At 35.3% G+C, this 19,687-nt stretch overlaps 1 protein-coding gene across 1 annotated transcript; it reads right to left on the bottom strand.

The window, feature by feature from the left end:
- Positions 1-5,390: 5,390 nt before the first annotated feature.
- Positions 5,391-19,625, bottom strand: decr1 (2,4-dienoyl CoA reductase 1, mitochondrial). The gene is made up of 10 exons (XM_056475601.1): positions 19,446-19,625; positions 18,808-19,007; positions 16,967-17,024; positions 16,792-16,878; positions 15,859-16,006; positions 10,671-10,770; positions 9,072-9,144; positions 6,282-6,428; positions 5,877-5,939; positions 5,391-5,790 (listed from the first exon to the last, which is right to left on the bottom strand). The coding sequence occupies exons 1-10, from the start codon at positions 19,509-19,511 to the stop codon at positions 5,731-5,733; spliced, it is 1,002 nt and encodes a 333-aa protein (XP_056331576.1). The 5' UTR covers positions 19,512-19,625; the 3' UTR covers positions 5,391-5,730.
- Between the last annotated feature and the right edge of the window lie 62 nt (positions 19,626-19,687).

Here is a 19,687-nt window from a genome sequence, read left to right on the forward strand (position 1 = left end):
TGGCAAAGCATATTTTGCCCAGTGCAAATTCTTTTTCATTTAGTGGCTGATTCATATGAATAATACAATCTCATTTGTATATTTTAGTACAATCCTCCAATGATGGTTGGGATTAGGTTTAGGACTCGTTTAAACATCAGATGACTTGGTACAAATAAGCTACTTTTATGATACTATGTGAAATAGTTGACCGAAGCCGTCGAACTGACATCATCATAGCAGAGCTGACGTGCCACAGTGGGAACAAATGGTCAGATTTTGATTAAGGTTTACCAAAATTTTTGATCAGATCTTTTTCAGCGGATTAATTTCGGATTGTTCACCTTAATACTAACAATGTGCCCTAGAAAAATAAACGTTGAAAATGTTGATTTTATGGTGACTTTAATATAGGTCAGCCATATTAGGGGGAAAAAACAACATTTTTAAAACATAAAAGTAACTTAATCTAAATGGTGCAAAACGTTTGAAAACACAATAATTGTGGACTTGTTTATTAAAAAATCTATATGGTCATTTAAAAAAGTGGTTTGCGAAGGAATGTGAAATACAGACAATACTAAAATTAAGGGCAATTTTTGGTAGGTACAATATTCAAATCAGTCTCAAAAATACAAAGCAAATGCAGTAATATGATTGGCTCTTTTTACTAAGAAGGTGGTACTTAAAGATCCTGTGAAGTGCTTTGAAATGTGCAGTATGCGAGCTGAGTAGTATGTCCGAATTTATTCATTCATTTTCTTTCTGGCTTAGTCCCTTTATTAATCTGGGGTCGCCACAGCGGAATGAACCGCTGGAAGTTATCCAGCACATATTTTTACACAGCGGATACCCTTCCAGCCACAACGCATCACTGGGAAACATTCATACACACTCATACGCTATGGACAATTTTAGCTTACCCAATTATCCTATACCACGTCTTTGGACTTGTGGGGGAAACCAGAGCACCTGGAGGAAACCCGAGTGAACACAGGGAGAACATGCAAACTCCACACAGAAACGCCAACTGACCCAGCCGAGGCTCGAACCAGCAACCTTCTTGCTGTAAGACGACAGCACTACCTACTGCACCACACTTTCTGAATTCATATAATATAAAAACAGTATGCGAGCAGAGTAGTATGTCCGAATTCATATAATTTGAAAATCAGTATGCGAGAAGTACCTGGATGACCTACACTTTCCAGCGAGGTTCTGAAGTGCGCATCCCATGCATGCTGCACTATCCCATGATACGCCATGAGAGAATTCTTGAATGAGAGTGAGGTGACACAACTGACGCGGGAAGGTCACGTGACTATGACAAAATGGCAGATGTAGTATGTCAGAATTCCATTTCTACTGCTTACATTCATACGGTTGTTGCTAGATCGGATATGGTTGCGGCTGGAAGTTAACGACAATTATTTATATAATTTATTACATTTTCCATTAGTTGTATTTTATAAACGTCTACCACCACCTAAAGCCAGCCATCACAGTAATGTAAAAACAGTAGTGTATCCAATCTAGATTTTACCCATTCATACTGTATAGAACGTACTTGTCTAGAGGCAGAGTAATACGTTTGAATTCATATGCAGTACCTACTTAGTAGGCATTTTGGACGCAGCCATAGTCTATATAGTAGATAGTGTCCCTCCCCTTTTTATAAAACAGCCAATAGCATTTTGCTTTATCACTTGCTCTGCCAGTGAAAGTGGTTGAGCTCAAGTGCATGAAATGTGAAGCGTCTTGAAGGGGGCAGGAAAGCATTTGATTGGTCACGATTTGAAGTCAAACTGAAAGTATGAGATGACATGAAAAAAAAAATTCAATTTAGGTGGATGTGACAAACTACAAGCTTTACATGTTTATATCAGTTTTATATCTTCTAAACGTAAATTTTGTCTCTGTTTTGGAGCACACCAGAGCGCACTTTATATTTCTTTTCAATTTCTGATTAACGGAGAGTCGATTTTTTTCTACACATTCATAAATATAATAGTTTAATAACTCATTTCTAATAACCGATTTATTTTAAATAATATTTTACTAGATATTTTTTAAGACTCTTCTATACAGCATAAAGTGACATTTAAAGGCTTAACTAGGTTAATTTGGCAGGCTAGGGTAATTAGGCAAGTTATTGTATATTGTTGAGAGTGAACCTGACAGGGGTCTGGATGCAGACCTGGTGCAGTGCAATCTGAGCTGCATCCAATGCTTTTTAATGTGCTCATCTAACCCCATCCCTAACCCCACCCCTCACAGTGACATACATCACTCACTCCGTTGATTGCATTGTGTCTGACATTAAGTCACTGAGTGATGCAATCTCAGCTTGCATCATAAAGGCTGCATCCAGATACTATTGGGTTAACTGTGCAAATATGACTCAAAGAGAAAAATTATGTTGTTTCTTTTTTCTTATGTGGAAAAGTGCTTTGATCATAATGACCCTAAAACCCTCAAATATAATTGAATGCACTCCTTTTTTGGTCTTTCCATAAACAGCTCAAATATCTAAACATTTGGAATAAGAAAAGCAAAAAATTACAATCTCTTTATGATTTCTCCAACCTAACCTAAATATGCAAATATTCATTTGTTCAGTTTAGCTAAAATGCTGCTCAGATGGAATGGCTGGTTAACAGAGCTGGTGTCGCAGAGCCTCAGCAAAAGCACAATACAGCTCTCTGCAGAGAGTTTCACTCCTATTTAAAGTTTACACTTTATCATGATCTTATCTTATAATTGAACAGCTGACCTTCCCAAAGCGGACTCTGTGAAACATAAAACTTGTGCCATTGAGAACAAACAAATGCTCACAGGCTAAACCCACAGTGTGTTTCACTGGAACATTGATATATTGTCTAAACAAAATCATCTAGGATAGTGACAGATTGACACCAGCCACTAATTGAAAACTGACAGAAAAGAAAGTGAATTGATCATAACTAATTTTCCTATTTCTTTCTCAGGAGTTTATGCTTGGAATTTTCTATTAGGCACCTTTGGACCGGAACAGCAAAGATGAATGGCATTTAAGAGAAATCCCTCCAGTGCTGTAGCCGGAAAATTGTTGTGATACCAGAATTTCAATGACAATTTATGGGCCATTTTAACACCCTGTCGATATACTAAGTGATTTAGGCTTGACCTGAAAATGCCACTATAAAGACTAACTGAAATTTAGCACTGACGATTATGAGGACACATTAAAGGACAAAATCCTTCAAGAGCAGATGGGCCAGATTTACTACCAGCCTTTGCCAGCGCAATCCCTCTTTTCTCATTAAAAAAACACTGTCAGAATTTAATAAACACGCAGTAAAACAATCACTGAAGGGACACAGTGATTTTTGCAGCATATGCACTTATTAATGTTTCTCTTTTAGACAAAATTAAATATTTATATGAATTATGTAAAATGATTGAGCATTCAGATTATTAGTGGGGTTTGTGCCATTTTTAGAGCCCCCCAAACACATCTTAACTCATTTTGTGCATGTTTTTTAGAAGATATACACACCATACCATCATCACCTCTGCTTGATTATGATCTAATCTGTGCTGGTTTATGCACTGCATTAGACACTATAAAAATGAGCTGCAGCTTATTGTTCTTTATTTTGTGCATTGTCAGTAAATCATACACAAAATTTTTCTCACATAATGTTAAAAAAAGTTGACTCTTCTTGAAACTGAAGTTGAGTTGACTCAAATTGCTGCACAGCTTTTTTTTTTTTGTCGTTTACTCAACTTTTAAACCAAGTACTGCACTTGACTTCAAGTTGAGTCAACTCAAAAAGTTGTGCAGCAAGTTGCCTTACAATTTTAAGGTGAGTCAATTATTATTGTAATTATTATTATTATTATTATTTGACAGTGCATCGGTTATATTATAAAATTGCACTTCCTTTACTCAAACTACCAGTCTGCAGGCCATTTGTAGCCCCCCTCTTCCTCCTTTTGGCCCACAACTGACATCAAAAATATAACGAGATTCGGCCCAACAAACATATATTTCTGACCCACTATCATTGTTGTGCAGTCGCATATACACTTGTGGTTTTGACACCCCATCTACTCGACATTTAAAGTAATGTACTTTATTTGGGTTACTTTCGGTTTCTCTCAGCGCGCGGTCGAGAGTAACACACATGCAGATTATTTCTGGGGTCGATTTAAACGTTGAAATAAATGTCCGTAAGTGCTAAACTAAATTTTAACTAAAGCTCCAATTTTGCAAATATTCAAGGGTCATTTGATTATAATCAGTTTTATACTGCCTGTATTTTGCTGTACAAACTATTCATGGCTTACAAGTTGTGCTGGTGGTGTAAATATGATCATTTTGCTAATATTCAATTCAAATGGTCTCTTAAATATATTTTCGTGATATGCATATTAAGATTTGTATAAAAATGTGCATTAGTATAATTGTACTGCTAGTTGTTTTGAACTTGTTAAAGTAAATGTGAATATGTACAGTTTTGCCCTCTTTGTTGTAGTTTTACAAAAAAAAATTATGATATTGAGAAGAACAATTGCCAGTTAAGTTAACAAAGTTACCCAAACTCTTTTCTGCTGTCTTAAGCTATCTGTTAAACGTTTGGTTAAGCAATAATTGATTGGGACATAATTATTATTATTATTATTATGCCTATTATTAAACTGTAGTATTTTCATAGCAATTTAAACTACCCCTTAAATATGTACAACAAGAAACAAAAAGGTGCTTTGATACCCAGGGGAAGAATGTCTGAGTCCATCATATACATCAGGTTTCCACTTTTTTCTTTTGCTTGAATGTTAAAACGGCGCCCCTATTAATCGTCAGTCACTGATATGGCCCAATTTGAGTTTGAGACCCCTGCTTTAGTGAATCTGGCCATAAAAATTTAATTATTATGGTCATGCATTACAATAGGGTTCCATTTTTCCATTATATTTGTTAACTTGATTTTAAAATAAACAGTATTTGTACAGCATTTACTGTATTAATCGTAGCTCAACATTTACTAGTACAAAATTAAAATCCAAAATTGTGCTTGCCAACATTAGTTAAAGCACTTTGAGTTAACAAGAACTAACAACAAATGACTCTACTTTCATTAACATTATCAACGATGAATAAATCCTTTAAATGTTTTGTTAACTATGTTAGTAAACAGAGGAACCTTGTTGAAAAGTGTTGCATTCATTAAGATGTATATTACATATTAAATGAATCTTTTATTTGTATTTTTAAAATCACTGTATTTGAAATATTCTGGTGCGATAAATGTTCGTACTTAAAAATTATCTAAATGCTTTTTAAATGTAGCTTTGATTACCATAAGAGGCAAAACCACTGATTTATAATAGAGAATTCTATATAGATCAGTGGGCAAACAAGGTGGCACTGTACACCCATAATTTTTATTTTATCATTACATTATAAGGCTGCTGAAAATGTCTTGGATAGAAAAACTGGCTAAACAGGGCCAGTATTGATCCATCAATACTGCAAACCATTATCCTTAGCACACACATGCAGTATGTAGGGCTAAAAAATAAAATCAAACTACATGTTGAATAACCACTGTTACTGTGGATATTTAAGGCAGCAATGCATGAGAGGGAAAGATTTGTATGTACCAGAACAACCGAAGTGTCAATTAGTATTTCAGAACACTGAACACATCTGAGAGACTGAGATTGGTACTGTCATTAGTGCAGAGTTAATGTGGTTTCAGTAGTTTACGATCCCTTTGTGTTTCTGATCATTGCTTCCATCATGTCCCATTGCTCCTTTGTGACCTACCGAATAAAATCAAGGCAAACTTATAATAAACAACAGAAAATCCTGTTGTAAATATCTGATGGACTGAGTTAAAATGCATCACCTGCTTTAGGTCATTAAACTCGCCAGCCATGGACACATATTCACCGCCATCCATTCGAATGATCTATAAAAACAAGGAAGCCGTTAAAGCTGGAAATTCATTTTTCACTTCCCCCCCCACCCCCCAAAAAAAAGACATTATAAGCCCTGTCAGGTCTCCTTAAGTTTATCAGCAGAGTCATTACAGTAATGACCACATAATTCTATATTGATCTCTTGAGCACTGTTTTTTTTCTCTTAATTCTCCACCAAATTCCCTCTGTGATGGGTAGCAGGGGGAGGTGGAGGATGTGCCCTTGGCTCCGTTTGGTTTGGCTGTAAACAGAGAGGCCCTGTGGGGAAGATGCGAGGTGAGTCTCGCCGGAGAGACAAAGCACTTTTTCTCAGCCAAGGTCACCCAACTCACCGCGCCTGATACCCAGCTGGCGTAATCACTGCAGAGGTAGGCGGCAAGATTGGCGATCTCTTCAGGAGTGCCCAAACGACCCACAGCGACCCGGTCCAACATCCCCTTCTCAAACAAACCAGCCGGATCCAGTCTGCTAAAAGCACCCTGCAGAACAATATTGAAGCATCAATGTAAAAGCACTTTATACATGGATAATATGAAATGTGGCATTTATTATTACGCCGTTGCGGGGCAACACAGTGGCTCAGTGGTTAGCACTGTCACTCAAAGCAGGAAGGTCGCTGGTTCAAGCCCTGGCTGGGTCAGCTGGCATTTCTGAGTTTGCAAGTTCTCACAGTGTTCGTGTGGGTTTCCTCCGGGTGCTCCGGTTTTCCCCACAAGTTTAAAGGCATGCGGTACAGGTGAATTGGATGAACTTAATTGGCTTTAGTGTATGTGTGTGAATGAGTGTGTATGGATGTTTCCCAGTACTGGGTTGTAGCTGGAAGGGCATCCGCTGTGTAAAAAATGTGCTGGATAAATTGGCGGTTCATTCCGCTGTGGCGACCCCTGATAAATAAAGGAACCAAGCCGAAGAAAAATGAATAAATGATTATGTTCGTACAGTGGCTGAGAGAGCTCAAATGCAATGCTAGTTAAGGCCATGTCCACACTAATTATTTAAATTGGATTTAAAAACGCATATTTTTCTCTCCATTTTGGCCTTCGTTTCACACCGAGACCCCGTTTTTAGGAAATTAAAATATATATATATTTTTAAAATGCATTCCAAGGTGAACAAATAAAAAAAATCTACACTGCAACATGAAAACAGCAAAAACGGAGGCTTTCGAAAACAATGATGCATTTTAATCATATGTCGACAGTCCCAACATATTTCCGAAATGTTTCAAATAGACGAAGTAAATAAACAACAGGCAGATATGATGCAGGTAAATGTCTTACCTCTGTGCACATGCGCAGAACTGAACAAAAGTGTATTCAATTCTTTCCATCATCCACAATAAAATGACTGAAAACGATGTGAGTTGTGCTTTTAGAGTGCTTTTAGAGGAAAACGCCGTTATTAAATGTATCCAGATAAGTGTAGACGTAACCCAGGAAAACACATTTGAAAAAAAAACATCATCAGTTTGACAACAGACACAAATTTCCACAACACATGCAAATACAGGAAAACGCGCAGCAAATAGTGCAGGCCACAGTGCAAATTTGTCAGGGACCTGGCTGCTTCCTGTTCAAAGTCAGCGGTGTTTGCAGGATCTGAGATTATTTTGTTTGTTTGTTTGTTTACATATTTTAAATGTCTAGACCAGGGACATTCAATTAGTTTGTCATGGGGGCCAATTCATGAAAAGCATCCCAAATGAGGGGCCGGAGAGATATAACTTGCAATATGAGCGATCACACAACAGCATATAAGAGCTCATATGTTGTATTTTTTCTCCTCAAGACCCCCACGTTGTATTAATAAATGTTAATATGTTGTATTCTGAAATGACATAATATCAGTGCATTACACAATAGGCTTTTTTTTTTTTTTTTTACAAACATTCAAATGTTGTATTTCAAAGCAAAACAAAAGCAGTGCATTGCTTAAGTAGGCTTCTTCTACAGTCAAACACATTTATATGTTGTTTTGACCTGCTTAATTATGGATGCAACGATTATAGATTTTGGTTGTACAATTATATAGTCTGAGGAATAATCATGGTTTCACAGTTATCATGTCTAATCTTAATTTAAGCTTTATATTATTCAAGTCTTTAAATGAACGGTTGTTATCATCTGCGTTCATACATACATAATCATTTTAATAATTTGTAATTCGTATAATAATAACATATTTTGTTTACATTGCTGCACTGAAAGCCACGCACAACTCTCACAGCTTAGGCGTGAGATGTTTTCTACTTGGTGCGTCTAAAAGACTGATATACTGATTTGTATATTCTAATATTGCAAATAACGAACTTGCATGTGGAAAAGACGCAATATGGGAATGGCCTGCTGCTATAGTTAATCCAGTTTGCGTGCATATTAGCCTTGGTGTATAAGCACTAGCGCACAGGTGGCATAACTTTTTTTAGTTGCAGCAGTTTCGATCCGTGCAACAGAAACGCGGCTTTGAGAAGCCTTTAAGCTTAAGTATCCGAATGTTTTCGGCTGCTTGTGCTACTCACTCGCTTAATGTCAGGTGACTCATGCTCTGTGCTCATGCTGTATTGAACAGATTCACGTCACTTCAGAACTATAGCGGTCGTTTTTTGACTGAACTAAATTTATTTTTGAAGTCCTAGTCACACTATTTGGAGGGCCGGAAAAAATTGCCTCACGGGCCGCCAATTGAATAGCCCTAATCTAGACCATGGGCTTCTTATTGTTTGTATATTTTAGCCCTAATAACTGGAAAAAAATTAAGGCTAAATTAAAAGTAATTTTAATGCCATGTTATAACACTAAACAGGATGCAGTCGGGTTCAACACATTTCCATTGTGGTCTGCACTATTTGCAGTTCCTTTCTGTATTTGCATGTGTTGTGAGAATAATTAAACAAGTCAAAATACAAAACCATACTCGGCAAAATACAGTTTAATTATCATAAAAAAACTAACTAGAAATAACAATAATAATAATATTGAGATATATTTGTCAATATTGCACAACTCTGCCATTTTCATCTTTGAATTTCAAGTCTGTGATATAAAAGTAGCAAATGCCAAGGAATGAATGAAATTTTCGGAGACAAAAAAACAAAACGTAAAACACAAAAACATGCAACTTACCTTGGTTTTGACTGGTCCGGGTTGAATAACGTTGAATCTCATGCCATATCTGCTCCACTCTGCTGCCAGAGACCTGCGGGTACATAGAATCAATCAAACATTTTACTTTGATTTATTTGAAATTTGTCCCACTGACATCTGGTCAGCCAATCAATCAGACATGGCCACCACTGAGCCTACTGCAATTACGTCCCAGAGATTGACCCTTTTCCTTTAGGTTTTTCACCTAAGTGAGGCAATAGCAAACAAGGCAGCTCATGGGAAAATGCAATCTTGTGATCATTTTTATGATCGATGCAATTATTTTTAAAATCAAGACATGTACATTTATTTGCAAGCTCTTTCCTTTCTGTATTAAAGTATAAAATTAATATATACTTATAGATTTAGCAGGTGAAATTATTAAAAGTGGCACCAACAAAACACTTTCCATTTGACAACATCTATATTATGGTTTGTTACGTACAGACTGTACAGAATAAACCACAAATCAGAAAGTATAATTACAGTATGTGGCCACAACCAAATCCTGTACACGACTACGGTATAGTCCTAAAGTCTAAATAATAATAATAATATAATTATATTAAGATGCAAGTCAATTAATAATCATGTTTGTTTTATAAGAAACATTTAAGCAATATTTATAATTCATTCATACCAAATACTAAGAAATAAAGCTTACATTGAAAAAAAATGTTTTACTTAAAAGTTGATGTTCTGAATATGTAATTTGTATTTTATGTATTAACCTGATTCAAATCAGGAGCATCTTTGGTTCATCAACTATGATTATATAAACACCATTAATACAAATAACATCAACTTTAACCATAATGAACATAATATACAGATAAAAATGCCAGAGTGCTTCTATATCGCATTATTCTGATACAAGTATTTTACAGAAAGCTATTTAACATTTAACAGAGGTATTTAAGGTATTCAGTGTTACTTAATGCAAGTCCTGTCACTAAACATTTAACCAGAAACATTATTATTAATGAGCCCCTGATCTGAATCATCAGTTAGATCATGTGCGGTCCACCTCTCCCTATTGTATTCCTGTCATATTTAACACTCCTTAAGAGGAGATCAAGATCCCCATCTTACAATTAAAATTTAAATGAAGCATAGCACATGGCACCTTCATTATGATAATATATGCAGCCATTCAAGAATGTATTATAAAGGTATTTGACACAGTCTGCCACATGAAACTGACTTAAAGGGATAGTTCACCAAAATAAAATTTAAATTCTGTTATCATTTACTCATCCTCCACTTGAGTTTCTTTCTTCTATTGTACACAAAGGAAGATTTACTGAAGAATGTTTGTAGGAAAAAAAAAACTGTCCAACTATGGATGTCAATGACTGGTTTTTCCAACATTCTTCAGAATATCTTCCTTTGTGTTTATTAGAAGAATGAAACTGTAAATAAGTAAATGATGACAGATTTTTTTTTTTTTAGGTGAACTATTCCTTTCCTAAAGATTTAGAGTGTAAAAGATTAAGATTTAGAGATTCTTGAGTGTGAGAAATTGAGGAAATTTTTATTTTGGGAGGAACTATCTCTTCAATGTCATTGTATACATACGTGCACAGTTTCTCCACTCCAGATTTAGCTGCAGCACTCGGCACAACAAATCCTGAGCCACTTTCAGCATAGATTGTGGTGATGGACAGAAAAGCAGCACCTTTACAAATTCAACACAATTATTAGTTTTTTTTGCACACATAAAAACATATGAAGCTTGATTTATTTTTTATTAAGACATGTACATTTGCAAGCTCGTTCCTATCTGCATTAAAGCATAAAATGAATATATACTTATACATTTAGAAGGTTGAAAATATTAAAATGGGCATAAAAAAAAACACTTTCCATTTGACAACATCTATATTATTGTTTGTGACGTATTGGCACATATATTGTTTAATAGCATTCACTTTTAAAGGTGCAGTGTGTGAATTTTCACCATAAGAGGGAGTGTATTCACAACAAACAAAGGTATGAGTTTGAGTGTGGAATCATGGGAGTTGTTGTGTTCATTACATCCTTTAAGATTCCTTCAGAAATCATGTTCATGTAGGAGCTAAACCAGTGGTGTTGTCCTAAAAAAAAAAAAAAAAAAAAAAAAAAAAAAAAAAAGTGTTGTACTATTACCCACCTAACCTAAATTTTAAAAGCAGCAAAGAAACGACGAAAGTCAATGTTTCTTTAATTCATTAGCTATCTATCTATCTATCTATCTATCTATCTATCTATCTATCTATCTATCTATCTATCTATATATATATATATATATATATATATATATATATATATATATATATATATATATATATATATATATATATATATATATATATATATATATAAAATCAGTTACTTCTAACACTAACACTAACTATTGACTTCCACAAAAGGAAAAACAAATACTATGGAAGTCAATGGTTACAGGTGTCCCGCTTTCTTAAAAATATGTTCTATTGTGTCCAACAGAAAAAAAGACATACCGGTTTGGAACAAGTAAAGGTTGAGTAAATGATGCCAATTTTCATTTTTTGGGTGAACTATCCATTAAAAAAAGGAGACACATTTAAACAAATGTCAATTTTAAAGCGAGATGCTAATAGTCTAACCCTATTAATTGATTTATGATTAGCTAATAGTGCCCCCAGCAGACTCGGAGATTGGCGGAGTATATTAAGCTGTGGTAAAACCCAACTGTTTAACTCTATAAACGGACTTGTAAAAGTCTTTTTTTAAAGTATTTATTTTAATACAGTACAAAAATCCCATTTCAAGATAGCTATATCAAGTATCGTATTTTGTTAACAATACTTTTTATAATTTTTATATTGTTATAATTAATATAACAATAATAAAAATAAATAAATAAATAAATATATAAATAATCATGAAAACATAGGCAAACCACACTTCTTCAAAAACTCAAATACTAGTCTATGCTCAAGTACATTTTTCCATGCAATAAATAAATAAAATTGCCATTTTTTTATTCAAAATGGCATAAATATAAACATAAATCATTATACGAAATATTTTTTAATACGATACAACACATGATGTTTGACTCAGATTTGCAGTTAAAATGAGTACATTCACTGAGTGGTTCTGCTACGGTGTTTAAACCTGTGCATGAATGTATGCTATAGTTAATGCCACATGCACCGTAATGTGTTTTATAATCATAGTTAATTTTTAAATGTTCGTTAAGAGTTGCATTTTCGTTGAAGGAAACAGCTGTGATGATGAGGGGAGCGATGAGAAACTAGATGGGGAAACCCGATTGCTCCTCCATGACATTGTGATACAAATGTTTTATAGCAAAGCACTGCAAATATGCAGATATTATAACAATCTATTGATACACACACACACACACTCTGTCTTCGCTTTGCACAGCTGTGGTTTGCGGATCAAATTAAAAAATGAGCCGACGTTTTCATATCAAAATTAAAGGGGACTGGGGCGATCATTTAGTAGTGTACAATTAATGAGGTAATCGCAAAAGTTTTAGGAGGCTGAATAGAAATATTTGGCATGGCAAAAGTGCTCTCATCTACAACATTCAACAGTCACGCACATATTGCTATTCTATATATGGTATGTAAATGCTGCTTTGGGTAGTTACTTGTCAAAATGTGACATTCACTGAGACCAAAAGTCAAAATCAGTTCGTTCCTGTTGTCGCATAAAGAATAAAATAAATCTGATCTTTGTTTTAAATCACCACTGAAGGGCAATATGGAGTGTGTCATGAAGGGCATGCTTGTTATCAGTAATAATATATTTGCACTTCGAGTTAATGGACTATTTGAACAGTCTGTAGTCACTTTTGTTAAAAGAGGTCAAAATAATCAGGTATGAGGCTGCTTGGATGTATGAATCTGAGCAGCCAATTCAACATAAACATGTTGGCTTTCTTGCTTCCATTTCTTTTTTTAGGTTAATAGTAAGGTCTGTGGCCTAAACCTACCCCTACTCTCATGATAATGGATACTAATAAAAGCATGGCCTGGCCAGCTTATAAGCATTTTAATTACTGAGGATTAGACATATGCCAATCTTCAATAAATCGTGACAATGAACATACACAATATTGAAATCGTGGGCACTTCAAAACACTGTTACCCTGAATTAATAGTAATTATTTAAAGTTTTTTTTTTAAAGAATATTCACACTGTATTTGCAGTGGTGTTCATAACAGTGCTAAAAACTTGGAGGCTAAACTGATTTGCTTGATTTTCACATGTTAATCTGGCCTATGACATGCTGAAATATTGACTGAAAATTATGTGAAAATTAAAAACGCGTTAAAATCATAGTCATGATCCGATTACAAGTCGTAATCATTTTATTAAATGCAGTTTATGATGAATACATTTTTTATATATATATTAACATATAAACTGTAATAAATATTTTTCACACTGTTGATTTCTAGTCCTAATTTAGTTAATTTGGTAGCAACATTAATTTGCTGTTAAAATAACCTTTTCTGCAGCTTAACTAAATATTGTGATAGTACTGTATGCCGTGATAAAAGCTTTAGCAATAAATCACAAGAAAACTCCATACTGTCTTAAGCCTAGTGAGGACCAGTAAAATTTCCCCAGGACAATTGAGCCCTCACAAGTATAGCTAAACCAGCGCACGCACACATGCATGCACACGACTGGGGAAATGTAGTAGATTTGTCTTGTCATTGTTGCACGCACGTACTTATAACTGCAATGAAGATTACATAAACACTAAGGATTTCTTAATTTACACAAGAGTAACTATGCTACGGATTATGGGGTTACATCAGATGCTGTTATTTTAATGAAAAGCAAAGATAGAGAAAAATAGCCTGAATGCACATGAATTAGCCCAACAAGCTTGTTCAGAAAAACACACTTTGACAGTTTTTTTCATGTCATCTTCCAAAGAGCACTGCTCATAGGATGTGAAACTTCATTATAGCACAAGCCCCGAGACAACACACAGGAAAAAAACATGAACCATTTAGACAACTTGGTTTGCACAAACATGCTCTCCTTTCTGACTTTTCAGATTTAAATATGCACAATGTAATATACAGTGCAATGATATGGTTTAAAATAAGCCTCTTACAGTCACCAAATATGCATTTAATGAATCATAAAAGTACAGCAAAAACAAATACATTTAATATAAGTTTTACATAACTTCTTCCTATTTTAATATAATTGTAAATTGAATTTATTTTCTGTGATTCAAAGATGATTTTTCACTTAATACTTATATTAATATTTTTGTTTTTATTAATATTTTTATTAATCATTTTCATTGGATTTAATTCTTTAAAAGCTCAAAAGTGCGGCATTAATTTTACTGTAACTTTAATCAATTATATGCATCCTCACTGAATAAATATACTTTATTAATAATAATAATAAAAAATCTTTTCACAAGCTTCTGAACAGCAGTGTAAAATAAAGAACTGCTTGTTATCTCAATAAGCAGCAGCACAGATGCTGTAAATGTACACATGGAACATTCATTCATTTTCCTTCGGCTTAGTGCCGTTATTCATGAGGGGTCGCCAACTTATCCAGCATTTGTTTTAACACAGTGGATGCCCTTCCAGCTGCAACCCAGTACTGGTAAAGATCCATACACTCATTCACACACACCATGCATTACGGCCAATTTAGTTTATTCAATTCACTAATGCCGCATGTCTTTGGACTGTGGGGGAAACCAGAGCACCCGGATGAAACCCACACCAACACAGGGAGAACATGCAAACTCCACACAGAAATGCCAACTGACACACATGGAACTTTTAATAAATGATTTTAATTAAGTTGTCTGAGTTGCCCTTTTAGAAAAGGATCAAGTTATTTATCTAAAAGATTTCTCATTATGAGTAATTCAATAGCTAAATACGTTTATGTAAATATTATTGTGCAAATTTATAAAGTTTTGCAGCTGTACTTTAAATATTCAACTATTTCAGAGAAACTGCCTTTTACAAATCAAATACTTGAAAAATTGCATGTTTTTTCTTTTTTGAGAAGCAAGGTAAATTATTTAGATGTGTGATTTTTCATTGAATGTAGAACATTCAATTAATCATAAAATTGTGACTGAAAAAAATTGCAACAGATTATCAGTGTCTTTGCCCCTCGCTAACATTTTTTTTGGTCTATGCTCACTACTGTTTTGCATTTGCTGCCCTCTAGTGGTCACTACAAATAATCAACAATTTCTACATGTTCTGTGTACACATTTAAACATTTTGTAAAAACGTTTGTTGAAAATGACAAACACTGAATTTAAGGCGCACACTTGTATATCAGATAATCATGCATAATGCTCTTTGTAACAAAATTAGGCCTAATTGAATTGCACAGTGGCGCAGTGGGTAGCACGATCACCTCACGGCAATACGGTCGCTGGTTTCGAGCCCCGGCTGGGTCAGTTGGCATTTCTGTGTGGAGTTTGCATGTTCTCCCAGTGTTCGCGTAGGTTTCCTCCGGGTGCTCCGGTTTCCCACACAGTCCAAAGACATGCGCTATAGGTGAATTGAATAAACTAAATTGGCCGTAGTGCATGTGGGTGAATGTGGAGGTGTATGGTGTTTCCCAGTACTGGGTTGCGGCTAGAAGGGCATTCGCTGCGTAAAACATATGCTGGATAAGTTGGCGGTTCAATCCACTGTGGCGACCCCTGATTAATAAAGGGATTAAGCTGAAAAGAAAAAAATGATTTCTAAAAAACACTGACCTTTCTCGGCTTTGATGAGGCGTTTCCCGATGTCTAGAGTGACGTAGGCATTGCCGTTCAGCACTATTTCAGTGATGGTCCTCCAGGCATTAGGAGACAGTTTCTCTGAAGGAGAAATGAAGTTTCCAGCAGCGTTGTTTATGACCACCTGTCAGATGGCAAATGAAATCTCAAAGTATGGCTGCACAATATATCGTTTGAGCATCGATATCTCAATGTGTGCTTCCGCAATAGTCACATCGCAGCATTAGCAAATGTTGAGTTATGAATATAGATGACCAGAATCCACAGGCCAAAACACATGAGATTTGTGGAGACACTGCAGAATTTAACCATAGAGTGAAAGTTTTTAATGTTTTTAAGGCATATATGAACATTTTAAGAGTTTAAAGCATTTTAAGAGAACACAAGGAGCATAAAATCATTTTTTTTAAATAAATTTTATTAAACTATTTAAATGATGAAGACTATGCAATGCTCCTTCACATCGCATTACTAAATTTTTGTCCTACAATACTGTAAGAACATTAATCACTGTTTATTTCACTTTACATTTGCTCCATTGTGTTTATGACTGTAGTTTGTTTATTACAGGTATATAATAAATTATATTTATAAAATTATAAATTAATAAATATGTCACTCCCATAAAAATCATCCCAATTAATCTAAAGTAATGACTTTCCAAATAGAGCTATTCAAGTCATGTGGCTAAATTGCATTTATATCACAATATATATTGCAGTGGGAAAATAAAAAATATCACAATGTCAAAAAATCTATATAAATCTATAAATATACATCTAGAAATAAATATCTATATACAAAAAAAATATATTGTATACCTATCCCAAAACATAAAAAATATTCCATGTATGTACTAGCAGGAGAATTTATTGTGTGACTGCAGTTAAGATGGTGACCAAAACCTACATCTGGCAGACCGACATCTTTAACGAGCTGGTCAACAGCAGCCTCCACTGACGCAGGGTCTCTAACATTACACCGGATGGCATGGACCTGAAACAGCGACACAATTATCCATCTGGAATTAGAGATTTTACGTTGAGAATATGAAAATGTTTGTGACTTTCTAAGGCAGTGACACCTTGTTTCCTGTCTGCTGTGAGATTTCATCAGCGGTTTTCTTTAAAACGTCAAGACTCCTGGAAGAGATGTGAGGACAGGAGACAAAAGGGGACAGTTCACCCACGAAATAAATCTTATAATCCTTCTTTATAGTCTGCAATTAGTTCTTTGTGTTCACCTTATGTTGCATCAAGTTCAGATGAGCTCACATTGTTTACAATAGAGATGAAGGATGTATTTTATTGCTTATTCACATGATCAAAATACATCAATATATGCACCAGAAATCTCAGACTTCAGACTGTTTGTTGAGGCTGTGAATTAAAGGTATAATTAGGGCGGCACAATATTTTGATGCATTTATTCTCATTAGCCACATCACAGGATGTTGAGTCTGGATTGTAGTTGAGAAGCACCAAAGTTCAAATCCCATGAGATCTGTGGTCATTCCACTAGCAGTAAACAGTTGAGGTAAAAGTCCATGACAGGTAATTTTGTGCCAAAAACTGCCACTCACTTCCTGAACGCAGTGGGCATATAAGACTGAAGTAGTGAATTTGGGTAAAATTGACCAATTTTTAATGCATTTTAAAAAAAGTAATTTATTTCTGCGATGGCATTACTAGTCTTGAGCATATTGAGGTAAATTTGGTTATTTATCCACACATTCATTCAGTGAAAACTTGTGAGACGCTCTCTAAATTTTTTTTTACCATGGTACTTTGAATATTCGGTTTGAAATAACATGACTAGTATGACTTAAAACAGCATTAGCATAATTTATTTACCTGTGAAGAGTGTTGTACTTTGACAGTCATTGGCTGATAATATAATTTTACTATTTAGAATTAGAAAAGAATATTTTTTGTTAAATTACACTCACTGGCCACTTTATTAGGTACACCTTACTAGTATGTCGCAGCAGAAATCGAGACTCATTAGACCAGGTAATGTTTTTCCAATCTTCTGTTGTCCAATTTTGGTGAGCCTGTGTAAATTGTAACCTCAGTTTCCTGCTCTTAACTGACAGAAGTGGCAACCGGTGTGGTCTTCTACGGCTGTTGCCCATCTGCTTCAAGGTTCGACATGTTGTGCATTCAGAGATGCTCTTCTGCATACCTCAGTTGTAACAAATGGTTATATGAGTTACTGTTGCCTTTCTATCAGCTCGAACGAGTCTGGCCATTCTCCTCTGACCTCTGGCATCAACAAGGTATTTGCAACCATAGAACTGCCGCTCACTGCATATTTTCTCTTTTTTGTACAATTCTTTGCAAGTCTAAGAGATGGTTGTGTGTGAAAATCTCAGTGAATCAGCAGTTTCTGAAATACTTAGACCAGGCCGTCTGGCACCAACAACCATGCCTTTCTTCCCCATTCTGATGCTCGCCTCACAGCAAGAAGGTTGCTAGTTCAAGCCTCAGTTGGCGTCTCTGCGTGGAGTTTGCATGTTCTTCCAACGTACGCGTCAGTTTCCTCCAGGTGTTCCGGTTTCCCTCACAGTCCAAAGACATGTTATAGAGGTGAATTGGGTAGGCTAAATTGTCTGTAAATACGTGTGTGAATGAGTGTGTATGGATAATTCTCAGCGATGGGTTGCAGCTTGAAAGGCATCCGCTGCGTAAAACACGTGCTGGATAAGTTGGCGGTTCATTCCGCTGTGGTGACCCCAGATTAATAAAGGGACTAAGCCAAAAAGAAAATGAATGAATGGAAATGTGTGAAAATAAAACCAACTTTACTTCAGTCTTGAGCATCATATGATCCTTCAGAAATCCTTGTAATTTGCTGATTTTCTTATTAATAACAATAGTGTTGGAAACAGTTATAACAAATATTATTAAGAGAGCGATAAGTCACCTGCTGGCTATCACACATTCTGCTCCCAGTGAAGACAAAGTAGTGGTCATGGCTTTTCCGAGACCAGTTCCTCCACCGGTGATGAAGGCCACCTTGTTTTTGAAAGTTCCTGGGAGAAGCATTACACCGTCACACACTGGAAAGAATTTGGCGTGAGGAGGACCGCTCTGGTACAACGTGTTGGTCCCATTTCCAAACAGCTGTTAAAGAATATACGTTACCACGAAATAAAGAAGTTAACAGAATTCAAACAGGAACGGAGATCAGCCTGAATAAGAATAAAACTGGGTGAAAGGTCATACCCTTTTACCTAGTATAACCCCTACTCTGACTTCACTTGCTTGTTGCGTACACAGAATTAACCTTTGCATATTCAGTTTTAAAATCGGCTTGTTTGCAATGCATGCTAAAAACATAATAAAAAAGTTAAATAAAAAACAGCCTGCAAGCTACTTAGAATGACATTCCCTGCAGCAGAACGAGAATTAACGTTAGTTACACTAGTCTAACTATCTAACAAGTTTGTGAAAAGGTTTTCAAGATTTCATGTTGAGTTCACGTAACTAAACTGCAAAAGCAAACACAAAATCATATTCAGTTAAAAAATAATAATTATAATTGTATTAATAATATCTTACTCGTGTGCAACATTTGTTTGGCGTGAAAACTCTGTTCAGCACGGAAAATCCTTTGTGCAACGCCATAACGTCCAATTGCAAAAATAATGTTAAGAGAGAAAGAAAGCGTGTTTTCAACTGTCCAAACACGCAACTAAAGTTGTGAAGTCAGATTCAGTAACGTCTCCGACGCACTGAAATGACATAACTAAAGTCCGAAAATCCCGAACGTTGTCTTCCGGTTTCCGGTTTGCTGGCTGATC

This window comes from Danio aesculapii, chromosome 16 (assembly GCF_903798145.1).
Source record: "Danio aesculapii chromosome 16, fDanAes4.1, whole genome shotgun sequence".
Lineage (NCBI taxonomy): Eukaryota > Metazoa > Chordata > Actinopteri > Cypriniformes > Danionidae > Danio > Danio aesculapii.

What these genes read in the sequence shown, in the direction of transcription:
- decr1 (XM_056475601.1), bottom strand. Translation starts at nt 19,511, where the DNA reads ATGGCGTTGCACAAAGGATTTTCCGTGCTGAACAGAGTTTTCACGCCA. An exon ending in CACAGCAGACAGGAAACAAG is followed by an intron (nt 16,879 to 16,966) that starts GTGTCACTGCCT and finishes TCGCTGTTTCAG; the next exon opens with GTCCATGCCATCCGGTGTAA. An exon ending in GGAGTGGAGAAACTGTGCAC is followed by an intron (nt 9,145 to 10,670) that starts GTATGTATACAA and finishes ATGTACCCGCAG; the next exon opens with GTCTCTGGCAGCAGAGTGGA.